At 38.2% G+C, this 17,006-nt stretch overlaps 1 protein-coding gene across 6 annotated transcripts in view; it reads left to right on the top strand.

Moving 5' to 3' along the window:
• Nucleotides 1–17,006, top strand: part of ADAM23 (ADAM metallopeptidase domain 23) — a 200,124-nt gene that overhangs the window by 111,729 nt on the left and 71,389 nt on the right. For all 6 annotated transcript variants that reach the window (XM_058707552.1, XM_058707532.1, XM_058707542.1 and 3 more), the window contains exons 9-14: nucleotides 1,612–1,677; nucleotides 8,524–8,595; nucleotides 10,692–10,855; nucleotides 11,967–12,051; nucleotides 13,033–13,123; nucleotides 15,663–15,711. In XM_058707552.1, coding sequence (XP_058563535.1) covers nucleotides 1,612–1,677; nucleotides 8,524–8,595; nucleotides 10,692–10,855; nucleotides 11,967–12,051; nucleotides 13,033–13,123; nucleotides 15,663–15,711 — 527 coding nt within the window. The remainder of the gene's footprint in view (nucleotides 1–1,611; nucleotides 1,678–8,523; nucleotides 8,596–10,691; nucleotides 10,856–11,966; nucleotides 12,052–13,032; nucleotides 13,124–15,662; nucleotides 15,712–17,006) is intronic.

The raw sequence follows: 17,006 nt of genomic DNA, 5'->3' as shown, positions 1-17,006 counted from the left end.
CTTATATAACAAATTTGAAACATTTTGATAAACAAAAAGTGTAAGGGGAAGCATTAGATTTTGAAATATTGGCTAATTATGCTTATTTGTATTTCTTTCAAATTAAAAGTTCTGCTACACCAAAATTTGAAGCTGGATGTGTTTTTCTAAGGATCTATTTGATCATTAGTATCATGACAGTTACTAAATAAGAATCATGTAATTATAATCAACAACAATCATATAGCTCCCATGTATTGATAAATGTATAGGAGCTTTGTCATTGAAATTATGTTCCTAGTCTTTTTCATAATAGATTAGAAAGCTGTAATGATGGGGACTGTTTCGTAATTACATGGTGAATGCTATGTAACCGAGAATTAATTCCACAGCATATAGATTACATGGTAATTTACGAGATAACTTAATGAGTAATTATACTGAAAATTGCACGTTTTAGATAATGTTTTGCTGAATGTATTTTTTTGTGAAAAAATTAGACCACCAGCCATCAGAAACTTAGTTACAGGTTAAATCGTCCTCTCTTTTATGAGCCTTTCTTCATATTATGGTGATTGTGGATACAATTTTTGTTTTTTTACTTAGAGACTTTATTCTTGTTGTTTTCCTTACTCTTGAAGGTGTGGTTGGTAATAATAAGTTTTATATAGGCTACTGATATTTCATGATAGTCCACCCTTATCAAATGTAAACTGACGAATGACCTTATACATAAAGAAAAAAGAGTCATCATTATTGATTTCCCAGTTATGAAAAAAGAAAGTCCAAATGATGGCTAAAATGCTTAGCACTTGCTTTTAAAATTATCTAGTAATAATCAAAATTTAGAAGAACTTGGAAAATAGTAATTGTCAATGTTTGTTCCTTTAGGAAGTTGTGTGGTTAAAATGTAATACGTTATTATTATAATTTCACTCCATTGAGTTAATGCGTCTTTTGACTATATGTATATATTTTAATTTTTTTTGTTTACTTATTTTGAGAGAGCACATGCATGCAAGTGGGGGAGGGGCGGAGGAAAAGGGAGAGAGAGAATCCCAAGCAGGCCCCACGCCATCAGCACGGAGCCCGACACGGGGCCTGAACCCACACACCAATGGATCATGACCTGAGCCTAAACCGAGTCAGACGCTTAGCTGACTGAGCCAGCCAGGCTGCCCTTCTCTTAACTATATTGATAGCTGTTCCACGTGTGCTGTGCTATTCTTATTAAATGAATTTTAAGTAGATTTTCTTTGAAGTTTGAAGTAGATATGAATCTTTTTTTGGTCACAGTTTAATGCCAGAAAAATTGAGATTACTTATTTTAGCAGAATTATACTGTGCATTTTTCTCTAGAATATTTTTACATATGAAAATCATATAAAAATAACATGGGCTGTTCTTTGATGAGTATCTTAATGATAATTAAATACAATTCTTCTCTGAATACTTGAATGTTTGCCCACACTTTACAGTCACTTTCTTTGATCTCTTCACCAAGTTTCCTCCAGGGTGTTTATAAAGTTAGCAGGACGGGGTTCTTTGGGAATTCAGAGTCAATCTCCAAGTTCAGAGTTAGCATCAGAGATATATCTGACCACTCTGACCATAGATGTTTATTTTCCACAGCCATCTCGTGGTGTGTTTGAAGAAATGAAATATTTGGAACTTATGATTGTTAATGATCACAAAACGGTAAGAATATAAGGAATTAGTGAGTTTTAAACCTGGTAGCTTGCTTAAGAAAGAGTACATTTCACTTTATATTTAAAAATTATTTGTTACTTACTAAGGCCAATATATTTAGATGTTTTATTTCTTTGGAACTATTGAATGGCTTGATTTATTTCATGGTGTTTGGAAACAGTGGGTTTTATAGAATTTTCACAACTCTGAACTTTCCTTTTATTTAGTGATTATAATTAATGAGTTTAACTGTCTGTTTGATGTCTTTTACACATCTTCATTTAAAATTTTTATCCTCTACTTTTCATCATCTATCTATTTGGCCACTACGTTTTTAATTTTATCACGTGTCTTTGTTCTGCTACATTTTTTTCTTAGTAATTATTATGGCCTGTGGCAAAAATAGTTATAGGAGATAAACATGTATAATAAAGGCATATCCATGGGGCGCCTGGGTGGCTCAGTTGGTTGGGCGACCGACTTCAGCTCAGGTCACGATCTCGCAATCTCACAGTCCATGAGTTCGAGCCCCACGTCGGGCTCTGGGCTGATGGCTCAGAGCCTGGAGCCTGCTTCCGATTCTGTGTCTCCCTCTCTCTCTGCTCCTCCCCTGTTCATGGTCTGTCTCTCTCTCTGTCTCAGAGATAAATAAACGTTAAAAAAAAAAAAAAAAAAGCATATCCAAAGAGACTATCTTTGATGATTTATCTTCTTTAAATTTTAGAAAGATGAATAATATTGTGTTACTTATGTCAAAGTAAAATGTAAGTTAGCGTGTCACCTCAGTAACACTTAAGAGACATGAAAAATGATTATTGCCTCCTTTAGCCCTTCTTGAAAATAGAGTAGAAACTTTCTTAACCTTATTTTGCTTAATCATGTCCCTTATAAAATGGGTTGGCTGAAGCCTACAGCTTTCTAAAGAGTCTAACCAACACTTGGGGTATGCTGGTAAGTGTTTAACACCCAACTCTCTGGAAAAAAAAATACCTTGATTTATAATGTTTGCTGATATTGGTGGTGTAAATACTCCCATCGTAGCTGATTTCAAGCTACCCAAGTGAGGTCACTAAATGAGGAGCTGGAAAAAGTTGCATCCAGTTGGCTCTCGTGAACTGTTGGGAGGGGGCTCCAGAACCCCATGGCCACACTTCCCAGACTGGGTAGGCCAGTCGTAATTTTTGTTGTAATTACATAACTTAGTTAAAAAATTATATAAACTAAAACAAAGAGTACTTGCTTTTATGAAAACTCAGTTACATTCTGGAAAGATGAGAATCTGTAAGAAACACCTGAAGGTCAGGTATGGGTAAAAAACCTGTAAAGGATTGCAGCAAAAATTCAGATTGCCTCACATGTATCATTAAGTCCTTTTTTAAAAAAAGTTTTTTTTAACATTTATTTATTTTTGAAAGACAGAGAGAGACAGGGTACTAGTGGGGGAAGGACAGAGAGATACAGGGAGGAGACACAGAATCCTAAGCAGGCTCCAGGCTCTGTTGTCAGCACAGAGCCTGATGTGGGGCTCAAACGCACGAACTGTGAGATCATGACCTGAGCTGAAGTCAGATGCTTAACTGACTGAGCCACCTAGGCACCCCAAGTCCTTGTTTTATTTTGAGGAGACCAAATTAGATTAGCAGACTATAGGGTAAAATGACAACATGAAATTCTAATTAGTAGAGGCTACTCAAAAAAGGCCTTGAAAAAACCGTATATTTAAAAATGTGGTGACTTTTAATTTATTTTTAAACTTTTGAGTCTCTACTTTAGCAGACATTTTCCATTAAGTTGCAGGTACTAGTTCAATTATGTTAAATATTATTCAGTGGAATACCTCTTCATTTTATATGTAGATTTATTTTATTTACCAGTAGCTTTTTTATATATTGCTTGCTATATGTTAGAAGCAGCAGAATTTATCAGAATTACATACAATTTAGGAGAGGTCTTTTCTGGTGGGAAGGAAAACCAAATGTGTAGACAGCCATTTTAGCTAATGAAAGCTAAAAAAGGAGTTTCAGAAGGACATTAATTTTCTTGAAACCCCAAGATAATTTTTCACCTGAACTATTTTTGTTGATTGGCCCAATGAGTTTTTATCTAGCTACTTCTCAGTCCTTAGCACTGTGGTATGTTGTGAAATTAGGGCTTTAGACACTTAAGCTTTTTCTAATACCCATTATATAAATACTTTTAAAGTAGTGGAAGCAATAATTAAGCTACATGCAATGCCTTTAAATTCACAAAGTACATTCGCATGTAGCTGGGAATTAATAGAACAGTTCTCCAACCGATTACTTGTAATTCCACATTTCCTGGTCCACCATACTCTATTGCGAAGGTACATAAAGCTATAAATCAAAGAGTAGATAGCAGTAACTGTATAAATAGAAAAAAATTTTTTTAATTTATATGCTTTGAATTTATTTTTTAATCCTTTTAAATGGAAGCATGTGAATAATCTTGTCTTTGTCTTATGAATGATACAGTAGCACCCTCCCATTAAAATACCATTTTCATAAATAGAGATTTTCTGCACATTATACCATATATTCTGTGATAAAGTTAACTTGTTTCCGCTACCAAATTTGTTAATGGTAAACCTTGATAATTATTTTATTATAATTAAAATTGAGTGAGAACTAGGCATGATATGTTCATTTATCTTTGAAGCTAGAAGAAAAGAACCGTAATTTGCAGTGATAAATTTGGAGGCAATGCACAGTAGGAAATGAAAAAAAAAGTTTTTAAGTAGTTGTTGAATTTGATTGACACAAAGAAGTAGTAATTCAGAACATGGATCAGAGTACTGAAATTCATGTTTTGAAAGTAAAACTGAAGTAGAATAATTACCATCTATTTTTTTAATATCTGAATATTTGCTCTTGGGTTTTAGAATGATCATCCCTGGAATTACTCATCATACAATCTGTGCTAGATGAAGCAGCACAGTTGTTTTGATAACCGTCATCCTTGGGTTGAAAATCAAGCTTTAATTTTAATTTTTTCAAAAAGCAAATTTCTTAAATGTTGTAATTGTTCAGGAAGGAAAGTAAATTTGGCACTTTAAATGTAAATTATTTTCAGTGATCACAAAATGTGAAAGTAAGTTTTATCATAAATGGAGATTTTACAGTTTCTTTGTATGCAAAATTCTCATTCATTCAGGGACTAGAAACATTTTGCCTATATTCACATTCAAGCTCACCTCTTTAATTCAGAGTAACCTAATATTGGCTTCCTGAAAAAATGCAGACACCTTACTTTGAACAAGCATCATGTTTTCAGTGGCTTTCAATTAGAAAAGAAAAATCCCTCAATTTTGTAGAAAGCATCTTAGTAGCTGTCTGGTGGAACCTAATTTGTGAGCCAATTATAGCTTTGATAAGGGTCTGCAAACGTTTCTTTGAGCCACTTGGGCTAAATATAAATATGAAAAACCTTACTCTAATAGACAGTTGGTTGAAATATTTTAAAGTGCACAAGAAAATGTCTTGCTTACATTTTTGCTATGTCTTTATGTATAAGTCAAAGAGTGCAGGTGTGTTATAACTCAGACATTTTTTTTCGATTTAAACTTCAGTTTAAACCCTATTTAAAAACCACCGTATTTATGGGCACCTAACCAATTATGAGTTCTCATCAATAATCATGATTTATCGGGAATATACATAAACTATTTTATAAGAATTGTTAACGGAGAAGTTTTAGCTCCTGTCTGAACCCAGAGTAGGCATTGAATTCCATCTGTGTGACCTTGGATAAGTTCTTTGTCCTCTCTGAACCTCATATTTCTAAAATGGGGCTAGTAAACGCCACCTCATAGAATTGTGAGGCGCATATATTTGTTGTAGCAGAAACACTTACTGGTCCTGGTAAATCCTAGCTGCTCGGGTAAATGGCACTTCAGGTGAACAAATCCAGTGGGTGCTACTAGCTGTCATCATTTATGCTCTCTCAGCAGCCTTGGACACGGCTCAGCACGCTCTCCCATTTGAAACATTTTCTTCTTCATCTCTCAGCTTCTGTGACACAACAGCCTCCCCACCTCTCTAGTTATTTCTTCTTTGTCTTGTGTACCTGGCCTCTAGCATTTTGCGAATACCCCTAACTTGGTTTTGGGCTTTCTTTTCTTTCTAGAACTCCCCCAGAGTGCCCACTTCCAGTCTCAACCTTTAACTAGTATCATGACTTTAAACTTGACCCTCTCTACTTTATGCCTCTAGCCTCCTGGATCCATCCTTATGTATCCACTGTCTACTTGCATGCCTACTTCAGTACTGAATAGGCTCATCTCCAACATTTCTGAATCACAACTCTTGATTCCTTAGTCCTAATCTTCTCTTCTCCTAGTCTTTCTCATTATTTTAAATGGCACCACTATTCCCCCAGCTATCCAAGTTCAAAACGTAGCAGTCATCTTTTATTTTCTTCTTTCCTCACCTCCCACATCGTATACATCAGCAAGTCGTGGGACCCCTGCCTTCAGAGTGTGTCCACTTACTTCTCTGTCCAGATACCCAGCCTTCCTTACCTCTTACCTGGACCATTGCAGTAGTTTCCCGGCAGGTCCCTCTCCTTGCATGCTGGACCCTCTCTAATTCACTTACCCCACAGTGGGCAGAGTGGGCTTTCTAAAAAGGAAAATAGAGACGTGGAAATTACAAACATGAAATAAGTGAAAAACATCACATTTTGATAGACTTCCAAAAAAGACCTCATTTTGTTAAATTTTTTAACTTGCATGTCGTATTTTTCCAGATAATTGTATTATAAAAAGAAGTGTACAAAATGGACAAATTAATGTTCAGAAGAAAATAAAGTGAGTTGTAATAGGTGCCTTAGAATAGGTGTCAGCTAATATCTTTCCTTTCTTTTTTGTGCTTCTTCACGTTGAGACTTTTTAACATTTTCATCACCCCAAAAGGACGTGGTGTTGAGACTTTTGCTTTTAGCTTAAAAAATGTCTTTGACATTTTTTAGTCTGTGGAATTTGCTGGACAACTTAAAATCCTTAACTATTTACAGCAGCTTCTTTATGCTAGGTTTGAAAACCCTGTTAAAGTACCTTAAGTTTTTTCAATCAATACGATGTTTTATGGCCCAGTTATATGCACAGATTGATGTTCACTATCAGTAAAGAACACATAAAGATAGTTCAGGTCAGACTGGAATGCACAGTGGCAGCAGTCTGAGTCTGTTCTGAGTCCAAGTCCATTCAGGTTGGCGTAACAAAATACCGCAGCCTGGGTGGCTTATGAATAACAGAAATTAATTTCTCACTGTTCCGGGGGCCAAGGAGCCCAAGACTGTGGTGCCAGCATGGTTGTGTTCTGGTGAGGGCCTGCTTCCCGCTTCATAGCCAGCACCTTACTCTGTCCCCATTTCTTCTAGTAGAAGGGGCAAGGGAGCTCTCTGGAGCTTCCTTTATGAGGCACTACTCCCACTTATTAGGATTCCACCTCATGACCAAAGCATCTCCCACAAGCCCCGCCTCCTCAGACCATCATTTTGGGAATTAGGATTTCAACATGTGAATTCAGGGGAATACAAACATTCACACTATGGCAAGTGTTATAAATGTAAATGGTTATAAATTAACGAATGCTACCAAACCAATAGGACGGTACTAATTTATGGCACGTTTTTCATGGGTTGTCATATATAAAATATGATAAAAAATAAATATCGGGTATCTAAGCATGAAGACCTAGATTCTTTGTTTAAAAAAAACATAGTACCACAGGTAGAGAGAATTAAATGAAGGGAGACTGACAAATTTATAGTGTGAAAAGTGGGCAAAGGAGAAGAAAAAAAGAATATCATGGGTTTCCAACATAGAAACATTTTCAATAGTTGTGAAAGACATGTTATTTTAGTAATTGTGATTAAAGACAGATTTTAAGATTTATGGTGCAAATCTGATTCAGTAGTTTTGAGTCTGTTTTCCTTTCTCCTCGGTAGAGGGCGTGATCCCCCTGCGTAGATGTCAGTTTTCCAATGCCCTCTCAAAGACCTGCTGCGCAGTATTTGCTAAAACTGTAGCCCTCCAGATGTTGTTGTGGAATTATTCTGTTAATTGACTTTTGTTTATTTTCTCAAATAATCATAAATAACCATAAACATTCTTGAAAGCTTCCTGTGGAGGAGGCATTCTTCTGAAAGAATATACTGAAATGTATGAAAGAATGCATTCCGTATCATGGGCAGTATTTAAAATGCTGCTGAGGAAATTTTCTTGGTGTGTGTATGGTCTTGAGTTTAAAGTGAGAAGGGTGTCGTATTGGGCCTAAATTTCTTGGCTAAGCTCTTTGTAAACTGGTAAAGGTGCTTTCAGTGAAAACAAAAAGGTTGCATTTGTAGACATTAAGACTGAATTAACAACTTACTTCTCAGGTGTAAAGCCTCTCACACAGGTTTCTTTTTTTTTTTTTAATTAAAGTATTTTTTTATTATTACTATTTGTAATATAATTTACTGTCAAATTGGCTTACATACAACACCCAGTGCTCATCCCAACAAGTGCCCTCCTCAGTGCCCATCACCCATTTTCCCTCTCCCCTCCTCCTACTCACCCCCCACCCTCCCCATCCACCCTCAGTTTGTTTTCTGTTCACACAGATTTCTACAGGCGCTCTCCTTACCTGGAACTGGTAAGGTGTTTTAGATAGAGTGTTGCTGCTTAACAGAGAAATAAAATAGAACACCACCATATCCAACATGGCACAAGCTGAACTGTGTATTTTTGATCCCCATTTGTACTATTGCTGTGAGATTTCTGCTTTTACTGTATTTTGAAATTTACCATGAAATTATGATTTAGCAGTGACTGGTTTATCCTTTCCCCCCCAGTATAAGAAGTATCGCTCTTCTCACGCACACACCAATAACTTTGCAAAGTCTGTGGTCAACCTTGTGGATTCTGTAAGTATCCTGATTTTCTTGAACCTATTTTTCCAAGATGGAATGGTTTATATTTCTACTTGTTTACTTGTTATTTGAATTCTTTCTTGGGAAAAAGTAAAAATGCCATCCTTAAGCTCATCTGGCTAACAAGTTATAGGGTGGAAACTTCACAAAGAGTAGTGTCCTCAGAGCTAGGAGGGCTGCTGAGTCATTCTCAGTATCCCAGAGATGCATTAGTGCTGCTTATAAGTGATGTCCAGACCTGTTTGTCACCAAGCCTATGAAGGACAAAAACACAAGAGAAAATAAACTACCAAAAGAGTATAAATTACACTTGACAAATGAGACTTTGATGATAATAACCAGTTGAGCTTATTGTCTTAAATATATGGCAAGAGAGCTAGTAGATTGAGGTGGAGTATGTTTGGAGAATATAGGAAATACAGTTTTATTTTGTTTTGTTTTAACTAACATTTACTTTCTTAGTAGTGAATGCTTCAGATTTTATTTCTAGATGACAGCATTAAGTGCAGTCCCCAAATGAAACTAATTCGAAACAGTAAAATCTGTATCTTCTTACAAAGACTTCTAACTCTATAAAATCGTTCATATCAATATTTTTTCCCTCTCATTTTGTAAGTTACAGAGAATAATGGTTAAGGTTTTCTTCCTTGTTCCTGCTTTAGCTAGAATTCCATAGATGTGAATATTATTTGCTGTGTTCCAATAACTGGTTCTATTTGCCATAGCCATAGGCTAAATATAGCATACTGCTTTGTGTTCTAATGTAAAGTGCTCTTTTGTTCAGTTAAATATATTTTTATCTGATATTTATTATATGTCCCCTCTTACCTGGCAAAAGAAGACTTTTTATGAGTTGCCAACTATCTAAATGATACTTGTTTTCTCCAAAGAACTGCCTCCTTTTCTGCCTTTGAAACAGTCCCCGAACCTTCAATGTTGTAAATACTCATAACATATGACACCTACAGGGACAGCTAGGTAAAGGCATAATATGGGTGGATGAGCATAGTGGGTCATACAGAGTTAGGACTGAAATTCTGAAAGCCAGTTTACACGTGGGTAATTAATTTTCCGTAATTTCAGCTCTTGTCAGCCGCCTTCTCAGACAAAAACTATAAGTTAATATGGAAAAGAGAGTATCGGGCACACCTTTTTCGCTGCCAAAGTTGTTGACTTGGTAGCATCTTTGTGTTGGTCATTCTACCATGATTGAATGGAATCACATCTTGCAAGGTGCAGTTTTTGTTTTGGGCTCTCCTATAAGCTGACCAGCTCTAACTTGCTCGTCGTAAAATCATTTTAGCTTCGGGTTGAGTCAGGCACGATGATATTTTCTTTCTTCAGTGGGTTCAAAGACATCCATTATTTTCTTAATTAGCTTGAAAATAGGACAAAGTGACAGCAGTCTTTGAAGTCGCTTAATTGTGTGAATTGTTTAGCTACTGGGCCAGAACTGGAGAAAGAGAGCCGAAAGATACAATTTAAATGTTGTGAATGATGCCACCCCCTGGCGAGGGTGGGTGGGTGATACGCATCTGCTTTTCCCTGTTGTGGCCCAGATCCACGACTCCCGCTGGCTGTTATTCTAGGTGTCATGTCACAAGGCCTCCAAGGGCAAGCCAGCCATGTTGCTGGTGCTTGTCCAAGGATTTACCAGACTATTCCAATCCTGCAGGACTCGCTGGTTGAACTGCGCTTACCCGGAGCCAGTATGTCAGGCTCCTACGTGTCACCTCCTGTGAGGTTTGGAAGGGTGATTTTACTCCACCCTGTTTAGAATTTATGTCCGGACTTTCGAATCTTGACATCCCTACTGTCCATCCCCTAGTAGGATGCCTGGCCACTAAATGTGCTCATTTGGGATTGAAATAGTCTAGTAGGAGAGAGGCTGAATTGTGTGATTATGATTTCTTTTTTTAATTTTTGTTCTTGGAAATGAGAAAGGAAAGAAGATTCTTTATGATGAGCTAATTGTGACCTCATGTTCTCCTCTCACCTCCCCTCCTGTCCTTCCACTGACTCTGAATCACTGATTGTGCATGTTTGACCCAGTGTTTTCCTCCTGCACCTGTCCTGTTGTATACCCTCAGATTTACAAGGAGCAGCTTAATACCAGGGTTGTCCTAGTGGCTGTAGAGACCTGGACTGAGAAGGATCATATTGAGATCACCACCAACCCTGTGCAGATGCTCCATGAGTTCTCCAAATACCGGCAGCGCATTAAACAGCATGCTGATGCTGTGCACCTTATCTCGTATGTACCTGTGGTCTTTGGGTTGACATTTATCTTGATCCCTTTATTGGACCACCTAAGTTATACATAAGTGTATGGATCCTGAATTGATTCCTTTCTCTGGTTATATACGTAGCAGGGAGGTAAGCCTTCTGGTGCTGGGAAGGTGGTTCCATGGTCATAAGATTTACCTTCAGAGCATGATCTTACTTTCACACTTTACATCTTGCAGGTGAACTCATGATTCAAGGTGGCTGCTGGTGCACCAGCCTTTATTACGGGCACCAGGAGTACAGGGAGGGAAGAGTGCAAGAGAGCACTCCTTCCAGCTGAGTTAGCTCCATTAAAGTGGATTTCCTGAAAGCTTGCACATATCAATTTTTACCAGTAAATCATTTGCTAGCCCTTTGTCATAGCCACACCTAGCTGCAAGAGAGACTAGGAAGTACAGTCTTTTGAGGTGAACCATTGAATAAAATTGAGATTTTATCCTTAAGGAAAAGGATTGCCATACTTTCTTTTAATATAATAAGTGGTTTCCTTGTCCACTCATTACAAAGCTGTTTTCAGACCATCCTCTAAGACCAACCAAATTCCTCCTTCCTTGCCTCTCACCTTAGCTCTTTACTCGTTTCTCTCAGTCCATAATCAGCAACTTTTTTTAAAAATTTTTTTTAATGTTTGTTTATTTTTGAGACGGAGACAGATTGAGCATGAACGGGGGAGGGTCAGAGAGAGAGGGAGACACAGAATCCGAAGCAGGCTGCAGGCTCTGAGCTGTCAGCACATAGCCCGACGTGGGGCCAGAACTCACGAACCATGAGATCATGACCTGAGCCGAAGTCGGAGGCTCAGCCGACTGAGCCACCCAGGCGCCCCCAGCAACTTCTAATAATTTATAAATGTATAATAATCAGCCAGTGCTTCGTAGGTGCTCAGTTAATGTTTGATCTATGGAGATTGCTTAACATAACATAAATCTAAAGGTATTTAGAATGTAGTTTTTGATTTCCTGAGGGAAGTTGAATTTGGGGTATTCAGTGTAGAGTGAGTAGACATGTTTTGGGACATGATGGTCCCATATATGATGGCCACCACATTGGCTTCCTGATTGCCCTTTCTTTTTCTGTAGGCGTGTGACATTCCACTATAAGAGAAGCAGTCTGAGTTACTTTGGAGGTGTCTGTTCTCGCACAAGGGGCGTTGGCGTGAATGAGGTAAATTTGATCAATTTTCTCAAAGTAGAGCTTTATCTTTGCATCTGATCTCTTTTTCCCTGTGGCCTAGTTTACATCCCTCTTGGGCTTGTTTAAAATGACAGTGACACCGGGAATAAGGTATAAGTGATTTATATTAGTAAATAGAACCCAAAGTGGTCTTTGGTGTTAAAAAAGAGGTATTGCTTCATTTCATAATGAAAGTATTTCATATTTATCAGGCAAACGCATGCCAAAGATTGATCCAGATATTTTTTTCAACTCTATGGATAAATTTTTATAAACTTATTACTCCTTTCCTGATAACTTTAAGCTATAATGCTCTCCTGCAGATGTTAGGTTTTAATTCATTTAAATCAAAGAATGTGTGATTATATTTAATCAGTATCTTTGGTTTCTCCCTTTGTAAAATTTTCATTTTTATCCCTTCTACCTGTCTATCTATAGAATTCATTGAAACAAATGTTTCCTTCATCTCATTGTTTGGATTCCAGTACCTTCATTTATATAAAGGAAATTCTTACAACAGTTGGCGACAGCACTCAAAAAGGCTGAACCAACTATAGCTAAACCCTGATAAATGCCAGGATATATTAGAACAAGTTGTAGCCAGTAGCCATCATTCAGTAGAGGCCTCTCTGAGCCATCATTCTGTCAAGGCCTCTCTCTTGACATATTTCTAGTAAGTTGAATTTATTCTTGGTTTGGAATGAGTTGGATTGGGGCACAGCCTTTTACGAATTGTATCTTATGTTTCCATGTGAGTGCATCAAGTTCTGAGAGATGCCACATAGGAAGAGAGGCGTTCTGCTTCTTGGGCCCAGTTGCAAGGAAGAAGTGCTGAGGAACGTATGCCATCTTTTGATGCTGTGAGGCTCTGCTTAGGGAACTGAGATGATATGTGATGATGATTAAGAAATAATAACTAGCTTTGTGCACTCTCTCAAATGTTTCCCACACACTTTCAACTCTGAAAAACAGTATGGTCTTCCAATGGCAGTGGCACAAGTATTATCGCAGAGCCTGGCTCAAAACCTTGGAATCCAATGGGAACCTTCTAGCAGAAAGCCAAGTATGTACATTGACCTTCTTACTCACTTTCATGTGCCATTCTGTCTATATAATGCATGTCCGGTCAATAAATAAATATTGTTCATTCCTAAGTCATTATAGTTTAATTGTAGTCTACTTCCTTCCTCTTAAAAAAGATGATCAAATGAGCGACTTAAGGTAATTTTTAATCCGTTTGGGTTGTAGATATCTCTCTTTTAAAATTCATAAAATCATACTCACTTTCTCAGAGTGGGATCAGGTCTTTCTCACACTGCAGAATGTTGGGGGTGAGGTCGATGAGTACTCACTCTCTGGGTTCTAAGCAGCGGAGTATAGAAACTGGATGCCAGTGAGACTCCATCAGGGAGTTAATAATAGTACATTTGGATCAAGGAATAGCTTAGATCTACTATAAGAAAGCAGCGCCAACTCTAATTAAAATTCCCCACCTACCTACCTCCAACTGAACTCACTCACATGGTCCCATCAGAAGAGTTCAAGAAGAAGCCTCCCCTCCAGGCAGCTCTGCCCTAGGGCCCTTTAAGCCTGGGAATGGGTGGCAGATGATAACACTCTAGTGGGCAGGCAGTGCCAGGAGGGAGTCCACACAGGGCCCCAGATCCCATCCAGTGGGAAAGTGCAGCCAGTGACGGCTGGTGTCACTCTCTTCACTAATCAGAAGAGAGGAAGATGGAAAGACAGGACTGAGCTTCTGGTAGCAAAATATCCAAGGCCCACAATGGTTTTAGGAGTCCATGAAAAATTTGAATTTCTTTAAAAATCAGAATGAAATCCAACCTGGATTATATTAGTCTTTAAACCAACAAAGTAGCAAAATACAATTTCTAATACACTTTGGTGGCACGAGGCCAAAGTGCCTAAGGCTCACAAAAATAATAATGCGACCTTATGGATAAAAGGACCGAGGTATTCACTCAAATTATTCTCTTAAGTGGAAGTCTGCTCCCCTCTGTGAAACTATCAGACGCTTGAAGTAAAGGTCTCCTTGCCCACCTCACTTCCCCAAAGAAGAAAAGGACAACAATCTACGTTCACATTATTCTACATTTTATACTTTAAAAAAAAAATATTTTTTTAATGTTTGTTTACTTCTGAGAGAGAGAGAGAGAGAGCTAGAGCACAATCAGGGGCAGAGAGAGAGGGAGACACAGAATCCGAAGCAGGGTCCAGGCTCTGAGCTGTCAGCACAGAGCCCGATTCAGGGCTCCAACCCATGGGCCGTGAGATCATGACCTGAGCTGAAGTCAGATGCTTAACCAACTAAGCCACCCAGGTACCCCGATTTTATACTTTTTTGACGACTCTCAAATAATTGTCATTAATGCACATGTTATGGGAACTTGAAACAAAATACATATCCACAGGCTTCTCAATTTCCTTTTTGGACATATTAAGTCATCACTTTGTGGGTGTATTAAGTCTGGTGGCACTTTGCAAATATCCATAAACTTTCATTTATTAATATCTTGCTCAGAGTATTTGCTTTCCCAAGGAAACACACAGTACACATCAAAGGAGGTATTTGGGGTTCCATCAGCGGGATAGATGGCTTTAAAATCTGAAAGAGTAGGGCCAGGTATATGGCCTTGTTTGAGAAGGCTGGGGCTGTGAAGAGGCCAGCGCTGGGGTCAGCAGAGACCTGTTACAGAGTTGGGTGAGGGTCTGCGGTGAGAAGTAGGGGTTCATTACTAATGCCTGGAGTAGTTCCTTCCTAACATGTTTTATTCCTTTGTGAATTATTTGTTTAGGTAGATAGTTCATTAGTTCTGAACTTCGATTTTTGAAAAAATCCCATCTGGAGTCTTTCTGTAAACACATCTGTGTTTATGATAGAAAAAAGAATAGGAAAAATAAAAGAACAGCCCATTACTGTATCAGTATGGCAGTGTCTGACATCCATGTTGAGTTTATGACTATTGTTTAATTTAAATGACTATTTACACTTTTATTTTAGAATGCTCTCTTTTCCTAAACCTTTTAGCGTAGTGTTCTTCAAGTTCCGGCCCAACCTCACCTTGACTCGAGCAAATGGAATTCTCTCCTGGAACCTCTGTGTGCTCTGTTGGCGGAGCTTCAGTGATGACTCGTTATATCTGTGCAAGCGAGCCTTCCAGCTCACAGAGCACATACAGGCGCTCATCTTGCATGAGCCCGCGACCCACTCTGGGAGATAGGCAAAGAGGTTATTCCCCGTTTTCCTCATCAGGTGGAGTTTGGACCAGAACTCAGGCTTTTCATTTCCAGACCAGGCTACTTTTCCCTAAACATTAATTGAGTTCTCTGAGTTACAAACACGAAGACAGGCACAGTTTTATTCCTTAGCAGCTGTTGTCTTAGGGAGCAACCTATACTCCTGGAAAGGATAAAGAAGTATTGTTTTAAAAGAAATAGGTTTTGTTTGGAGAGACCTCACGTTCTGTATCTTTAGGACATGAAATTGGTGATGAGAATTATCTCAAGAGCTGCAGTGCAAAGTAAAGATGTGACTTTTGTTGTTTCTCTCTTTTTTTTTCTTGCTTATTATTTCATCGGACTAGAATGTGACTGCACAGAGTCCTGGGGTGGCTGCATCATGGAAGAAACAGGGTAAAATTTCATTATATATGCATTTGAAATATGCCTTTCACTGAAATTGCTGTTTATGATTAGATACACAGTCTCCCAAGTACTGGTCTCTTAGGTTCAATACTCAGTATAAATTCAATAGTTAATTATCTTATATTTTAAAAATGGAAGGACTAATTTGCCTTATATTTTAATTTTTTGCTTAAATTTGTTGATAATAAAATATAGTAATAACTGCTATTTCTTTCTATTGACCTTTAAAGGAAGCACATTATTAAATGCTTCTAAGTTTAGCAGAGGCATTAATTTTTTAGTGCACTTAGAATAAAAGCTGGTTGTCTGCCTGAAGCAGTCAATGAAAATCAATTTATTTATCAATTTATATTTTAAGGAACTCTCCAATAGACATGTTTGCCATAGTAAAAATTACACTATATTGCTTATATAATCAATACAGCTTTTTTGGTTCTTAAGATACTTTATTGTGTCTAAATTAGGTATCTCCTATTGATAGAAATTTGAACATTTTCTCACCTATCTCTTCTTGTGAGGACACTCTGGGAACTAGAACCCCTTTTTAGTTGCCATTGCAGCTGTGAACTGCTGCCGTTGCAGCTATGAACCAAAGCCTGGAAACATTGCCCCAGCCCCTGCACCCACGGGAGCCACTGGCCCATGGCCATCTAAGCTAGAGCCCACCCCTTCTAGCTGGAAGAGGTTTTCTCACCCGTTTTGTCTCTCTTGTTCCTTCTGCCCATGCCAGATATCTGCTCAACACATCACCCATTTCTGGTCCTACCCCCATCCCGAGGAGCCCCAGTGGCCAGAGGCCCTGACCTACTCATGCAGAGTCCCTTCCTTACTCTTCCCCGGGAGTCCTGCTCATGGGGAAAAGACGAGTGTGAGTGTGAGGGTTTGCAGAGAGAGTCAAAATTCCGCCTGCTGCTTTAGGACATAGGTTTCTAGAAATGTAGTTTAAACATGAAACCGTTAGCCTTCATGCTCCCCTTACTATTGCACCACAATTTAGTAACATTATGGGTTAAACAGCATTTTCAAGGACTACTGTAGGAAGGTAACACTATTGATAATATTGCTTCTAAAGGGAGCTGCCTTCTGCCTTCTGAACTCCCAATTTCTAAATGAATTTTTGGACTGACCACCCTTAGAATATAAAAAAAAACTACTTAGTGTGTGTGTGTGTGTGTGTGTGTGTGTGTGTGTATTTAAATATGTGTATGTATGCCAATTTATTTCCTGATTTGAAAATGCAGTCTTGGGGCGCCTGGGTGGCGCAGTCGGTTAAGCGTCCGACT

Source organism: Neofelis nebulosa, chromosome 2 (genome assembly GCF_028018385.1).
Source record: "Neofelis nebulosa isolate mNeoNeb1 chromosome 2, mNeoNeb1.pri, whole genome shotgun sequence".
NCBI lineage: Eukaryota > Metazoa > Chordata > Mammalia > Carnivora > Felidae > Neofelis > Neofelis nebulosa.
The sequence above is the reverse complement of the archived record's forward strand: the minus strand, read 5'-3'. Positions and strand labels throughout refer to the sequence as shown.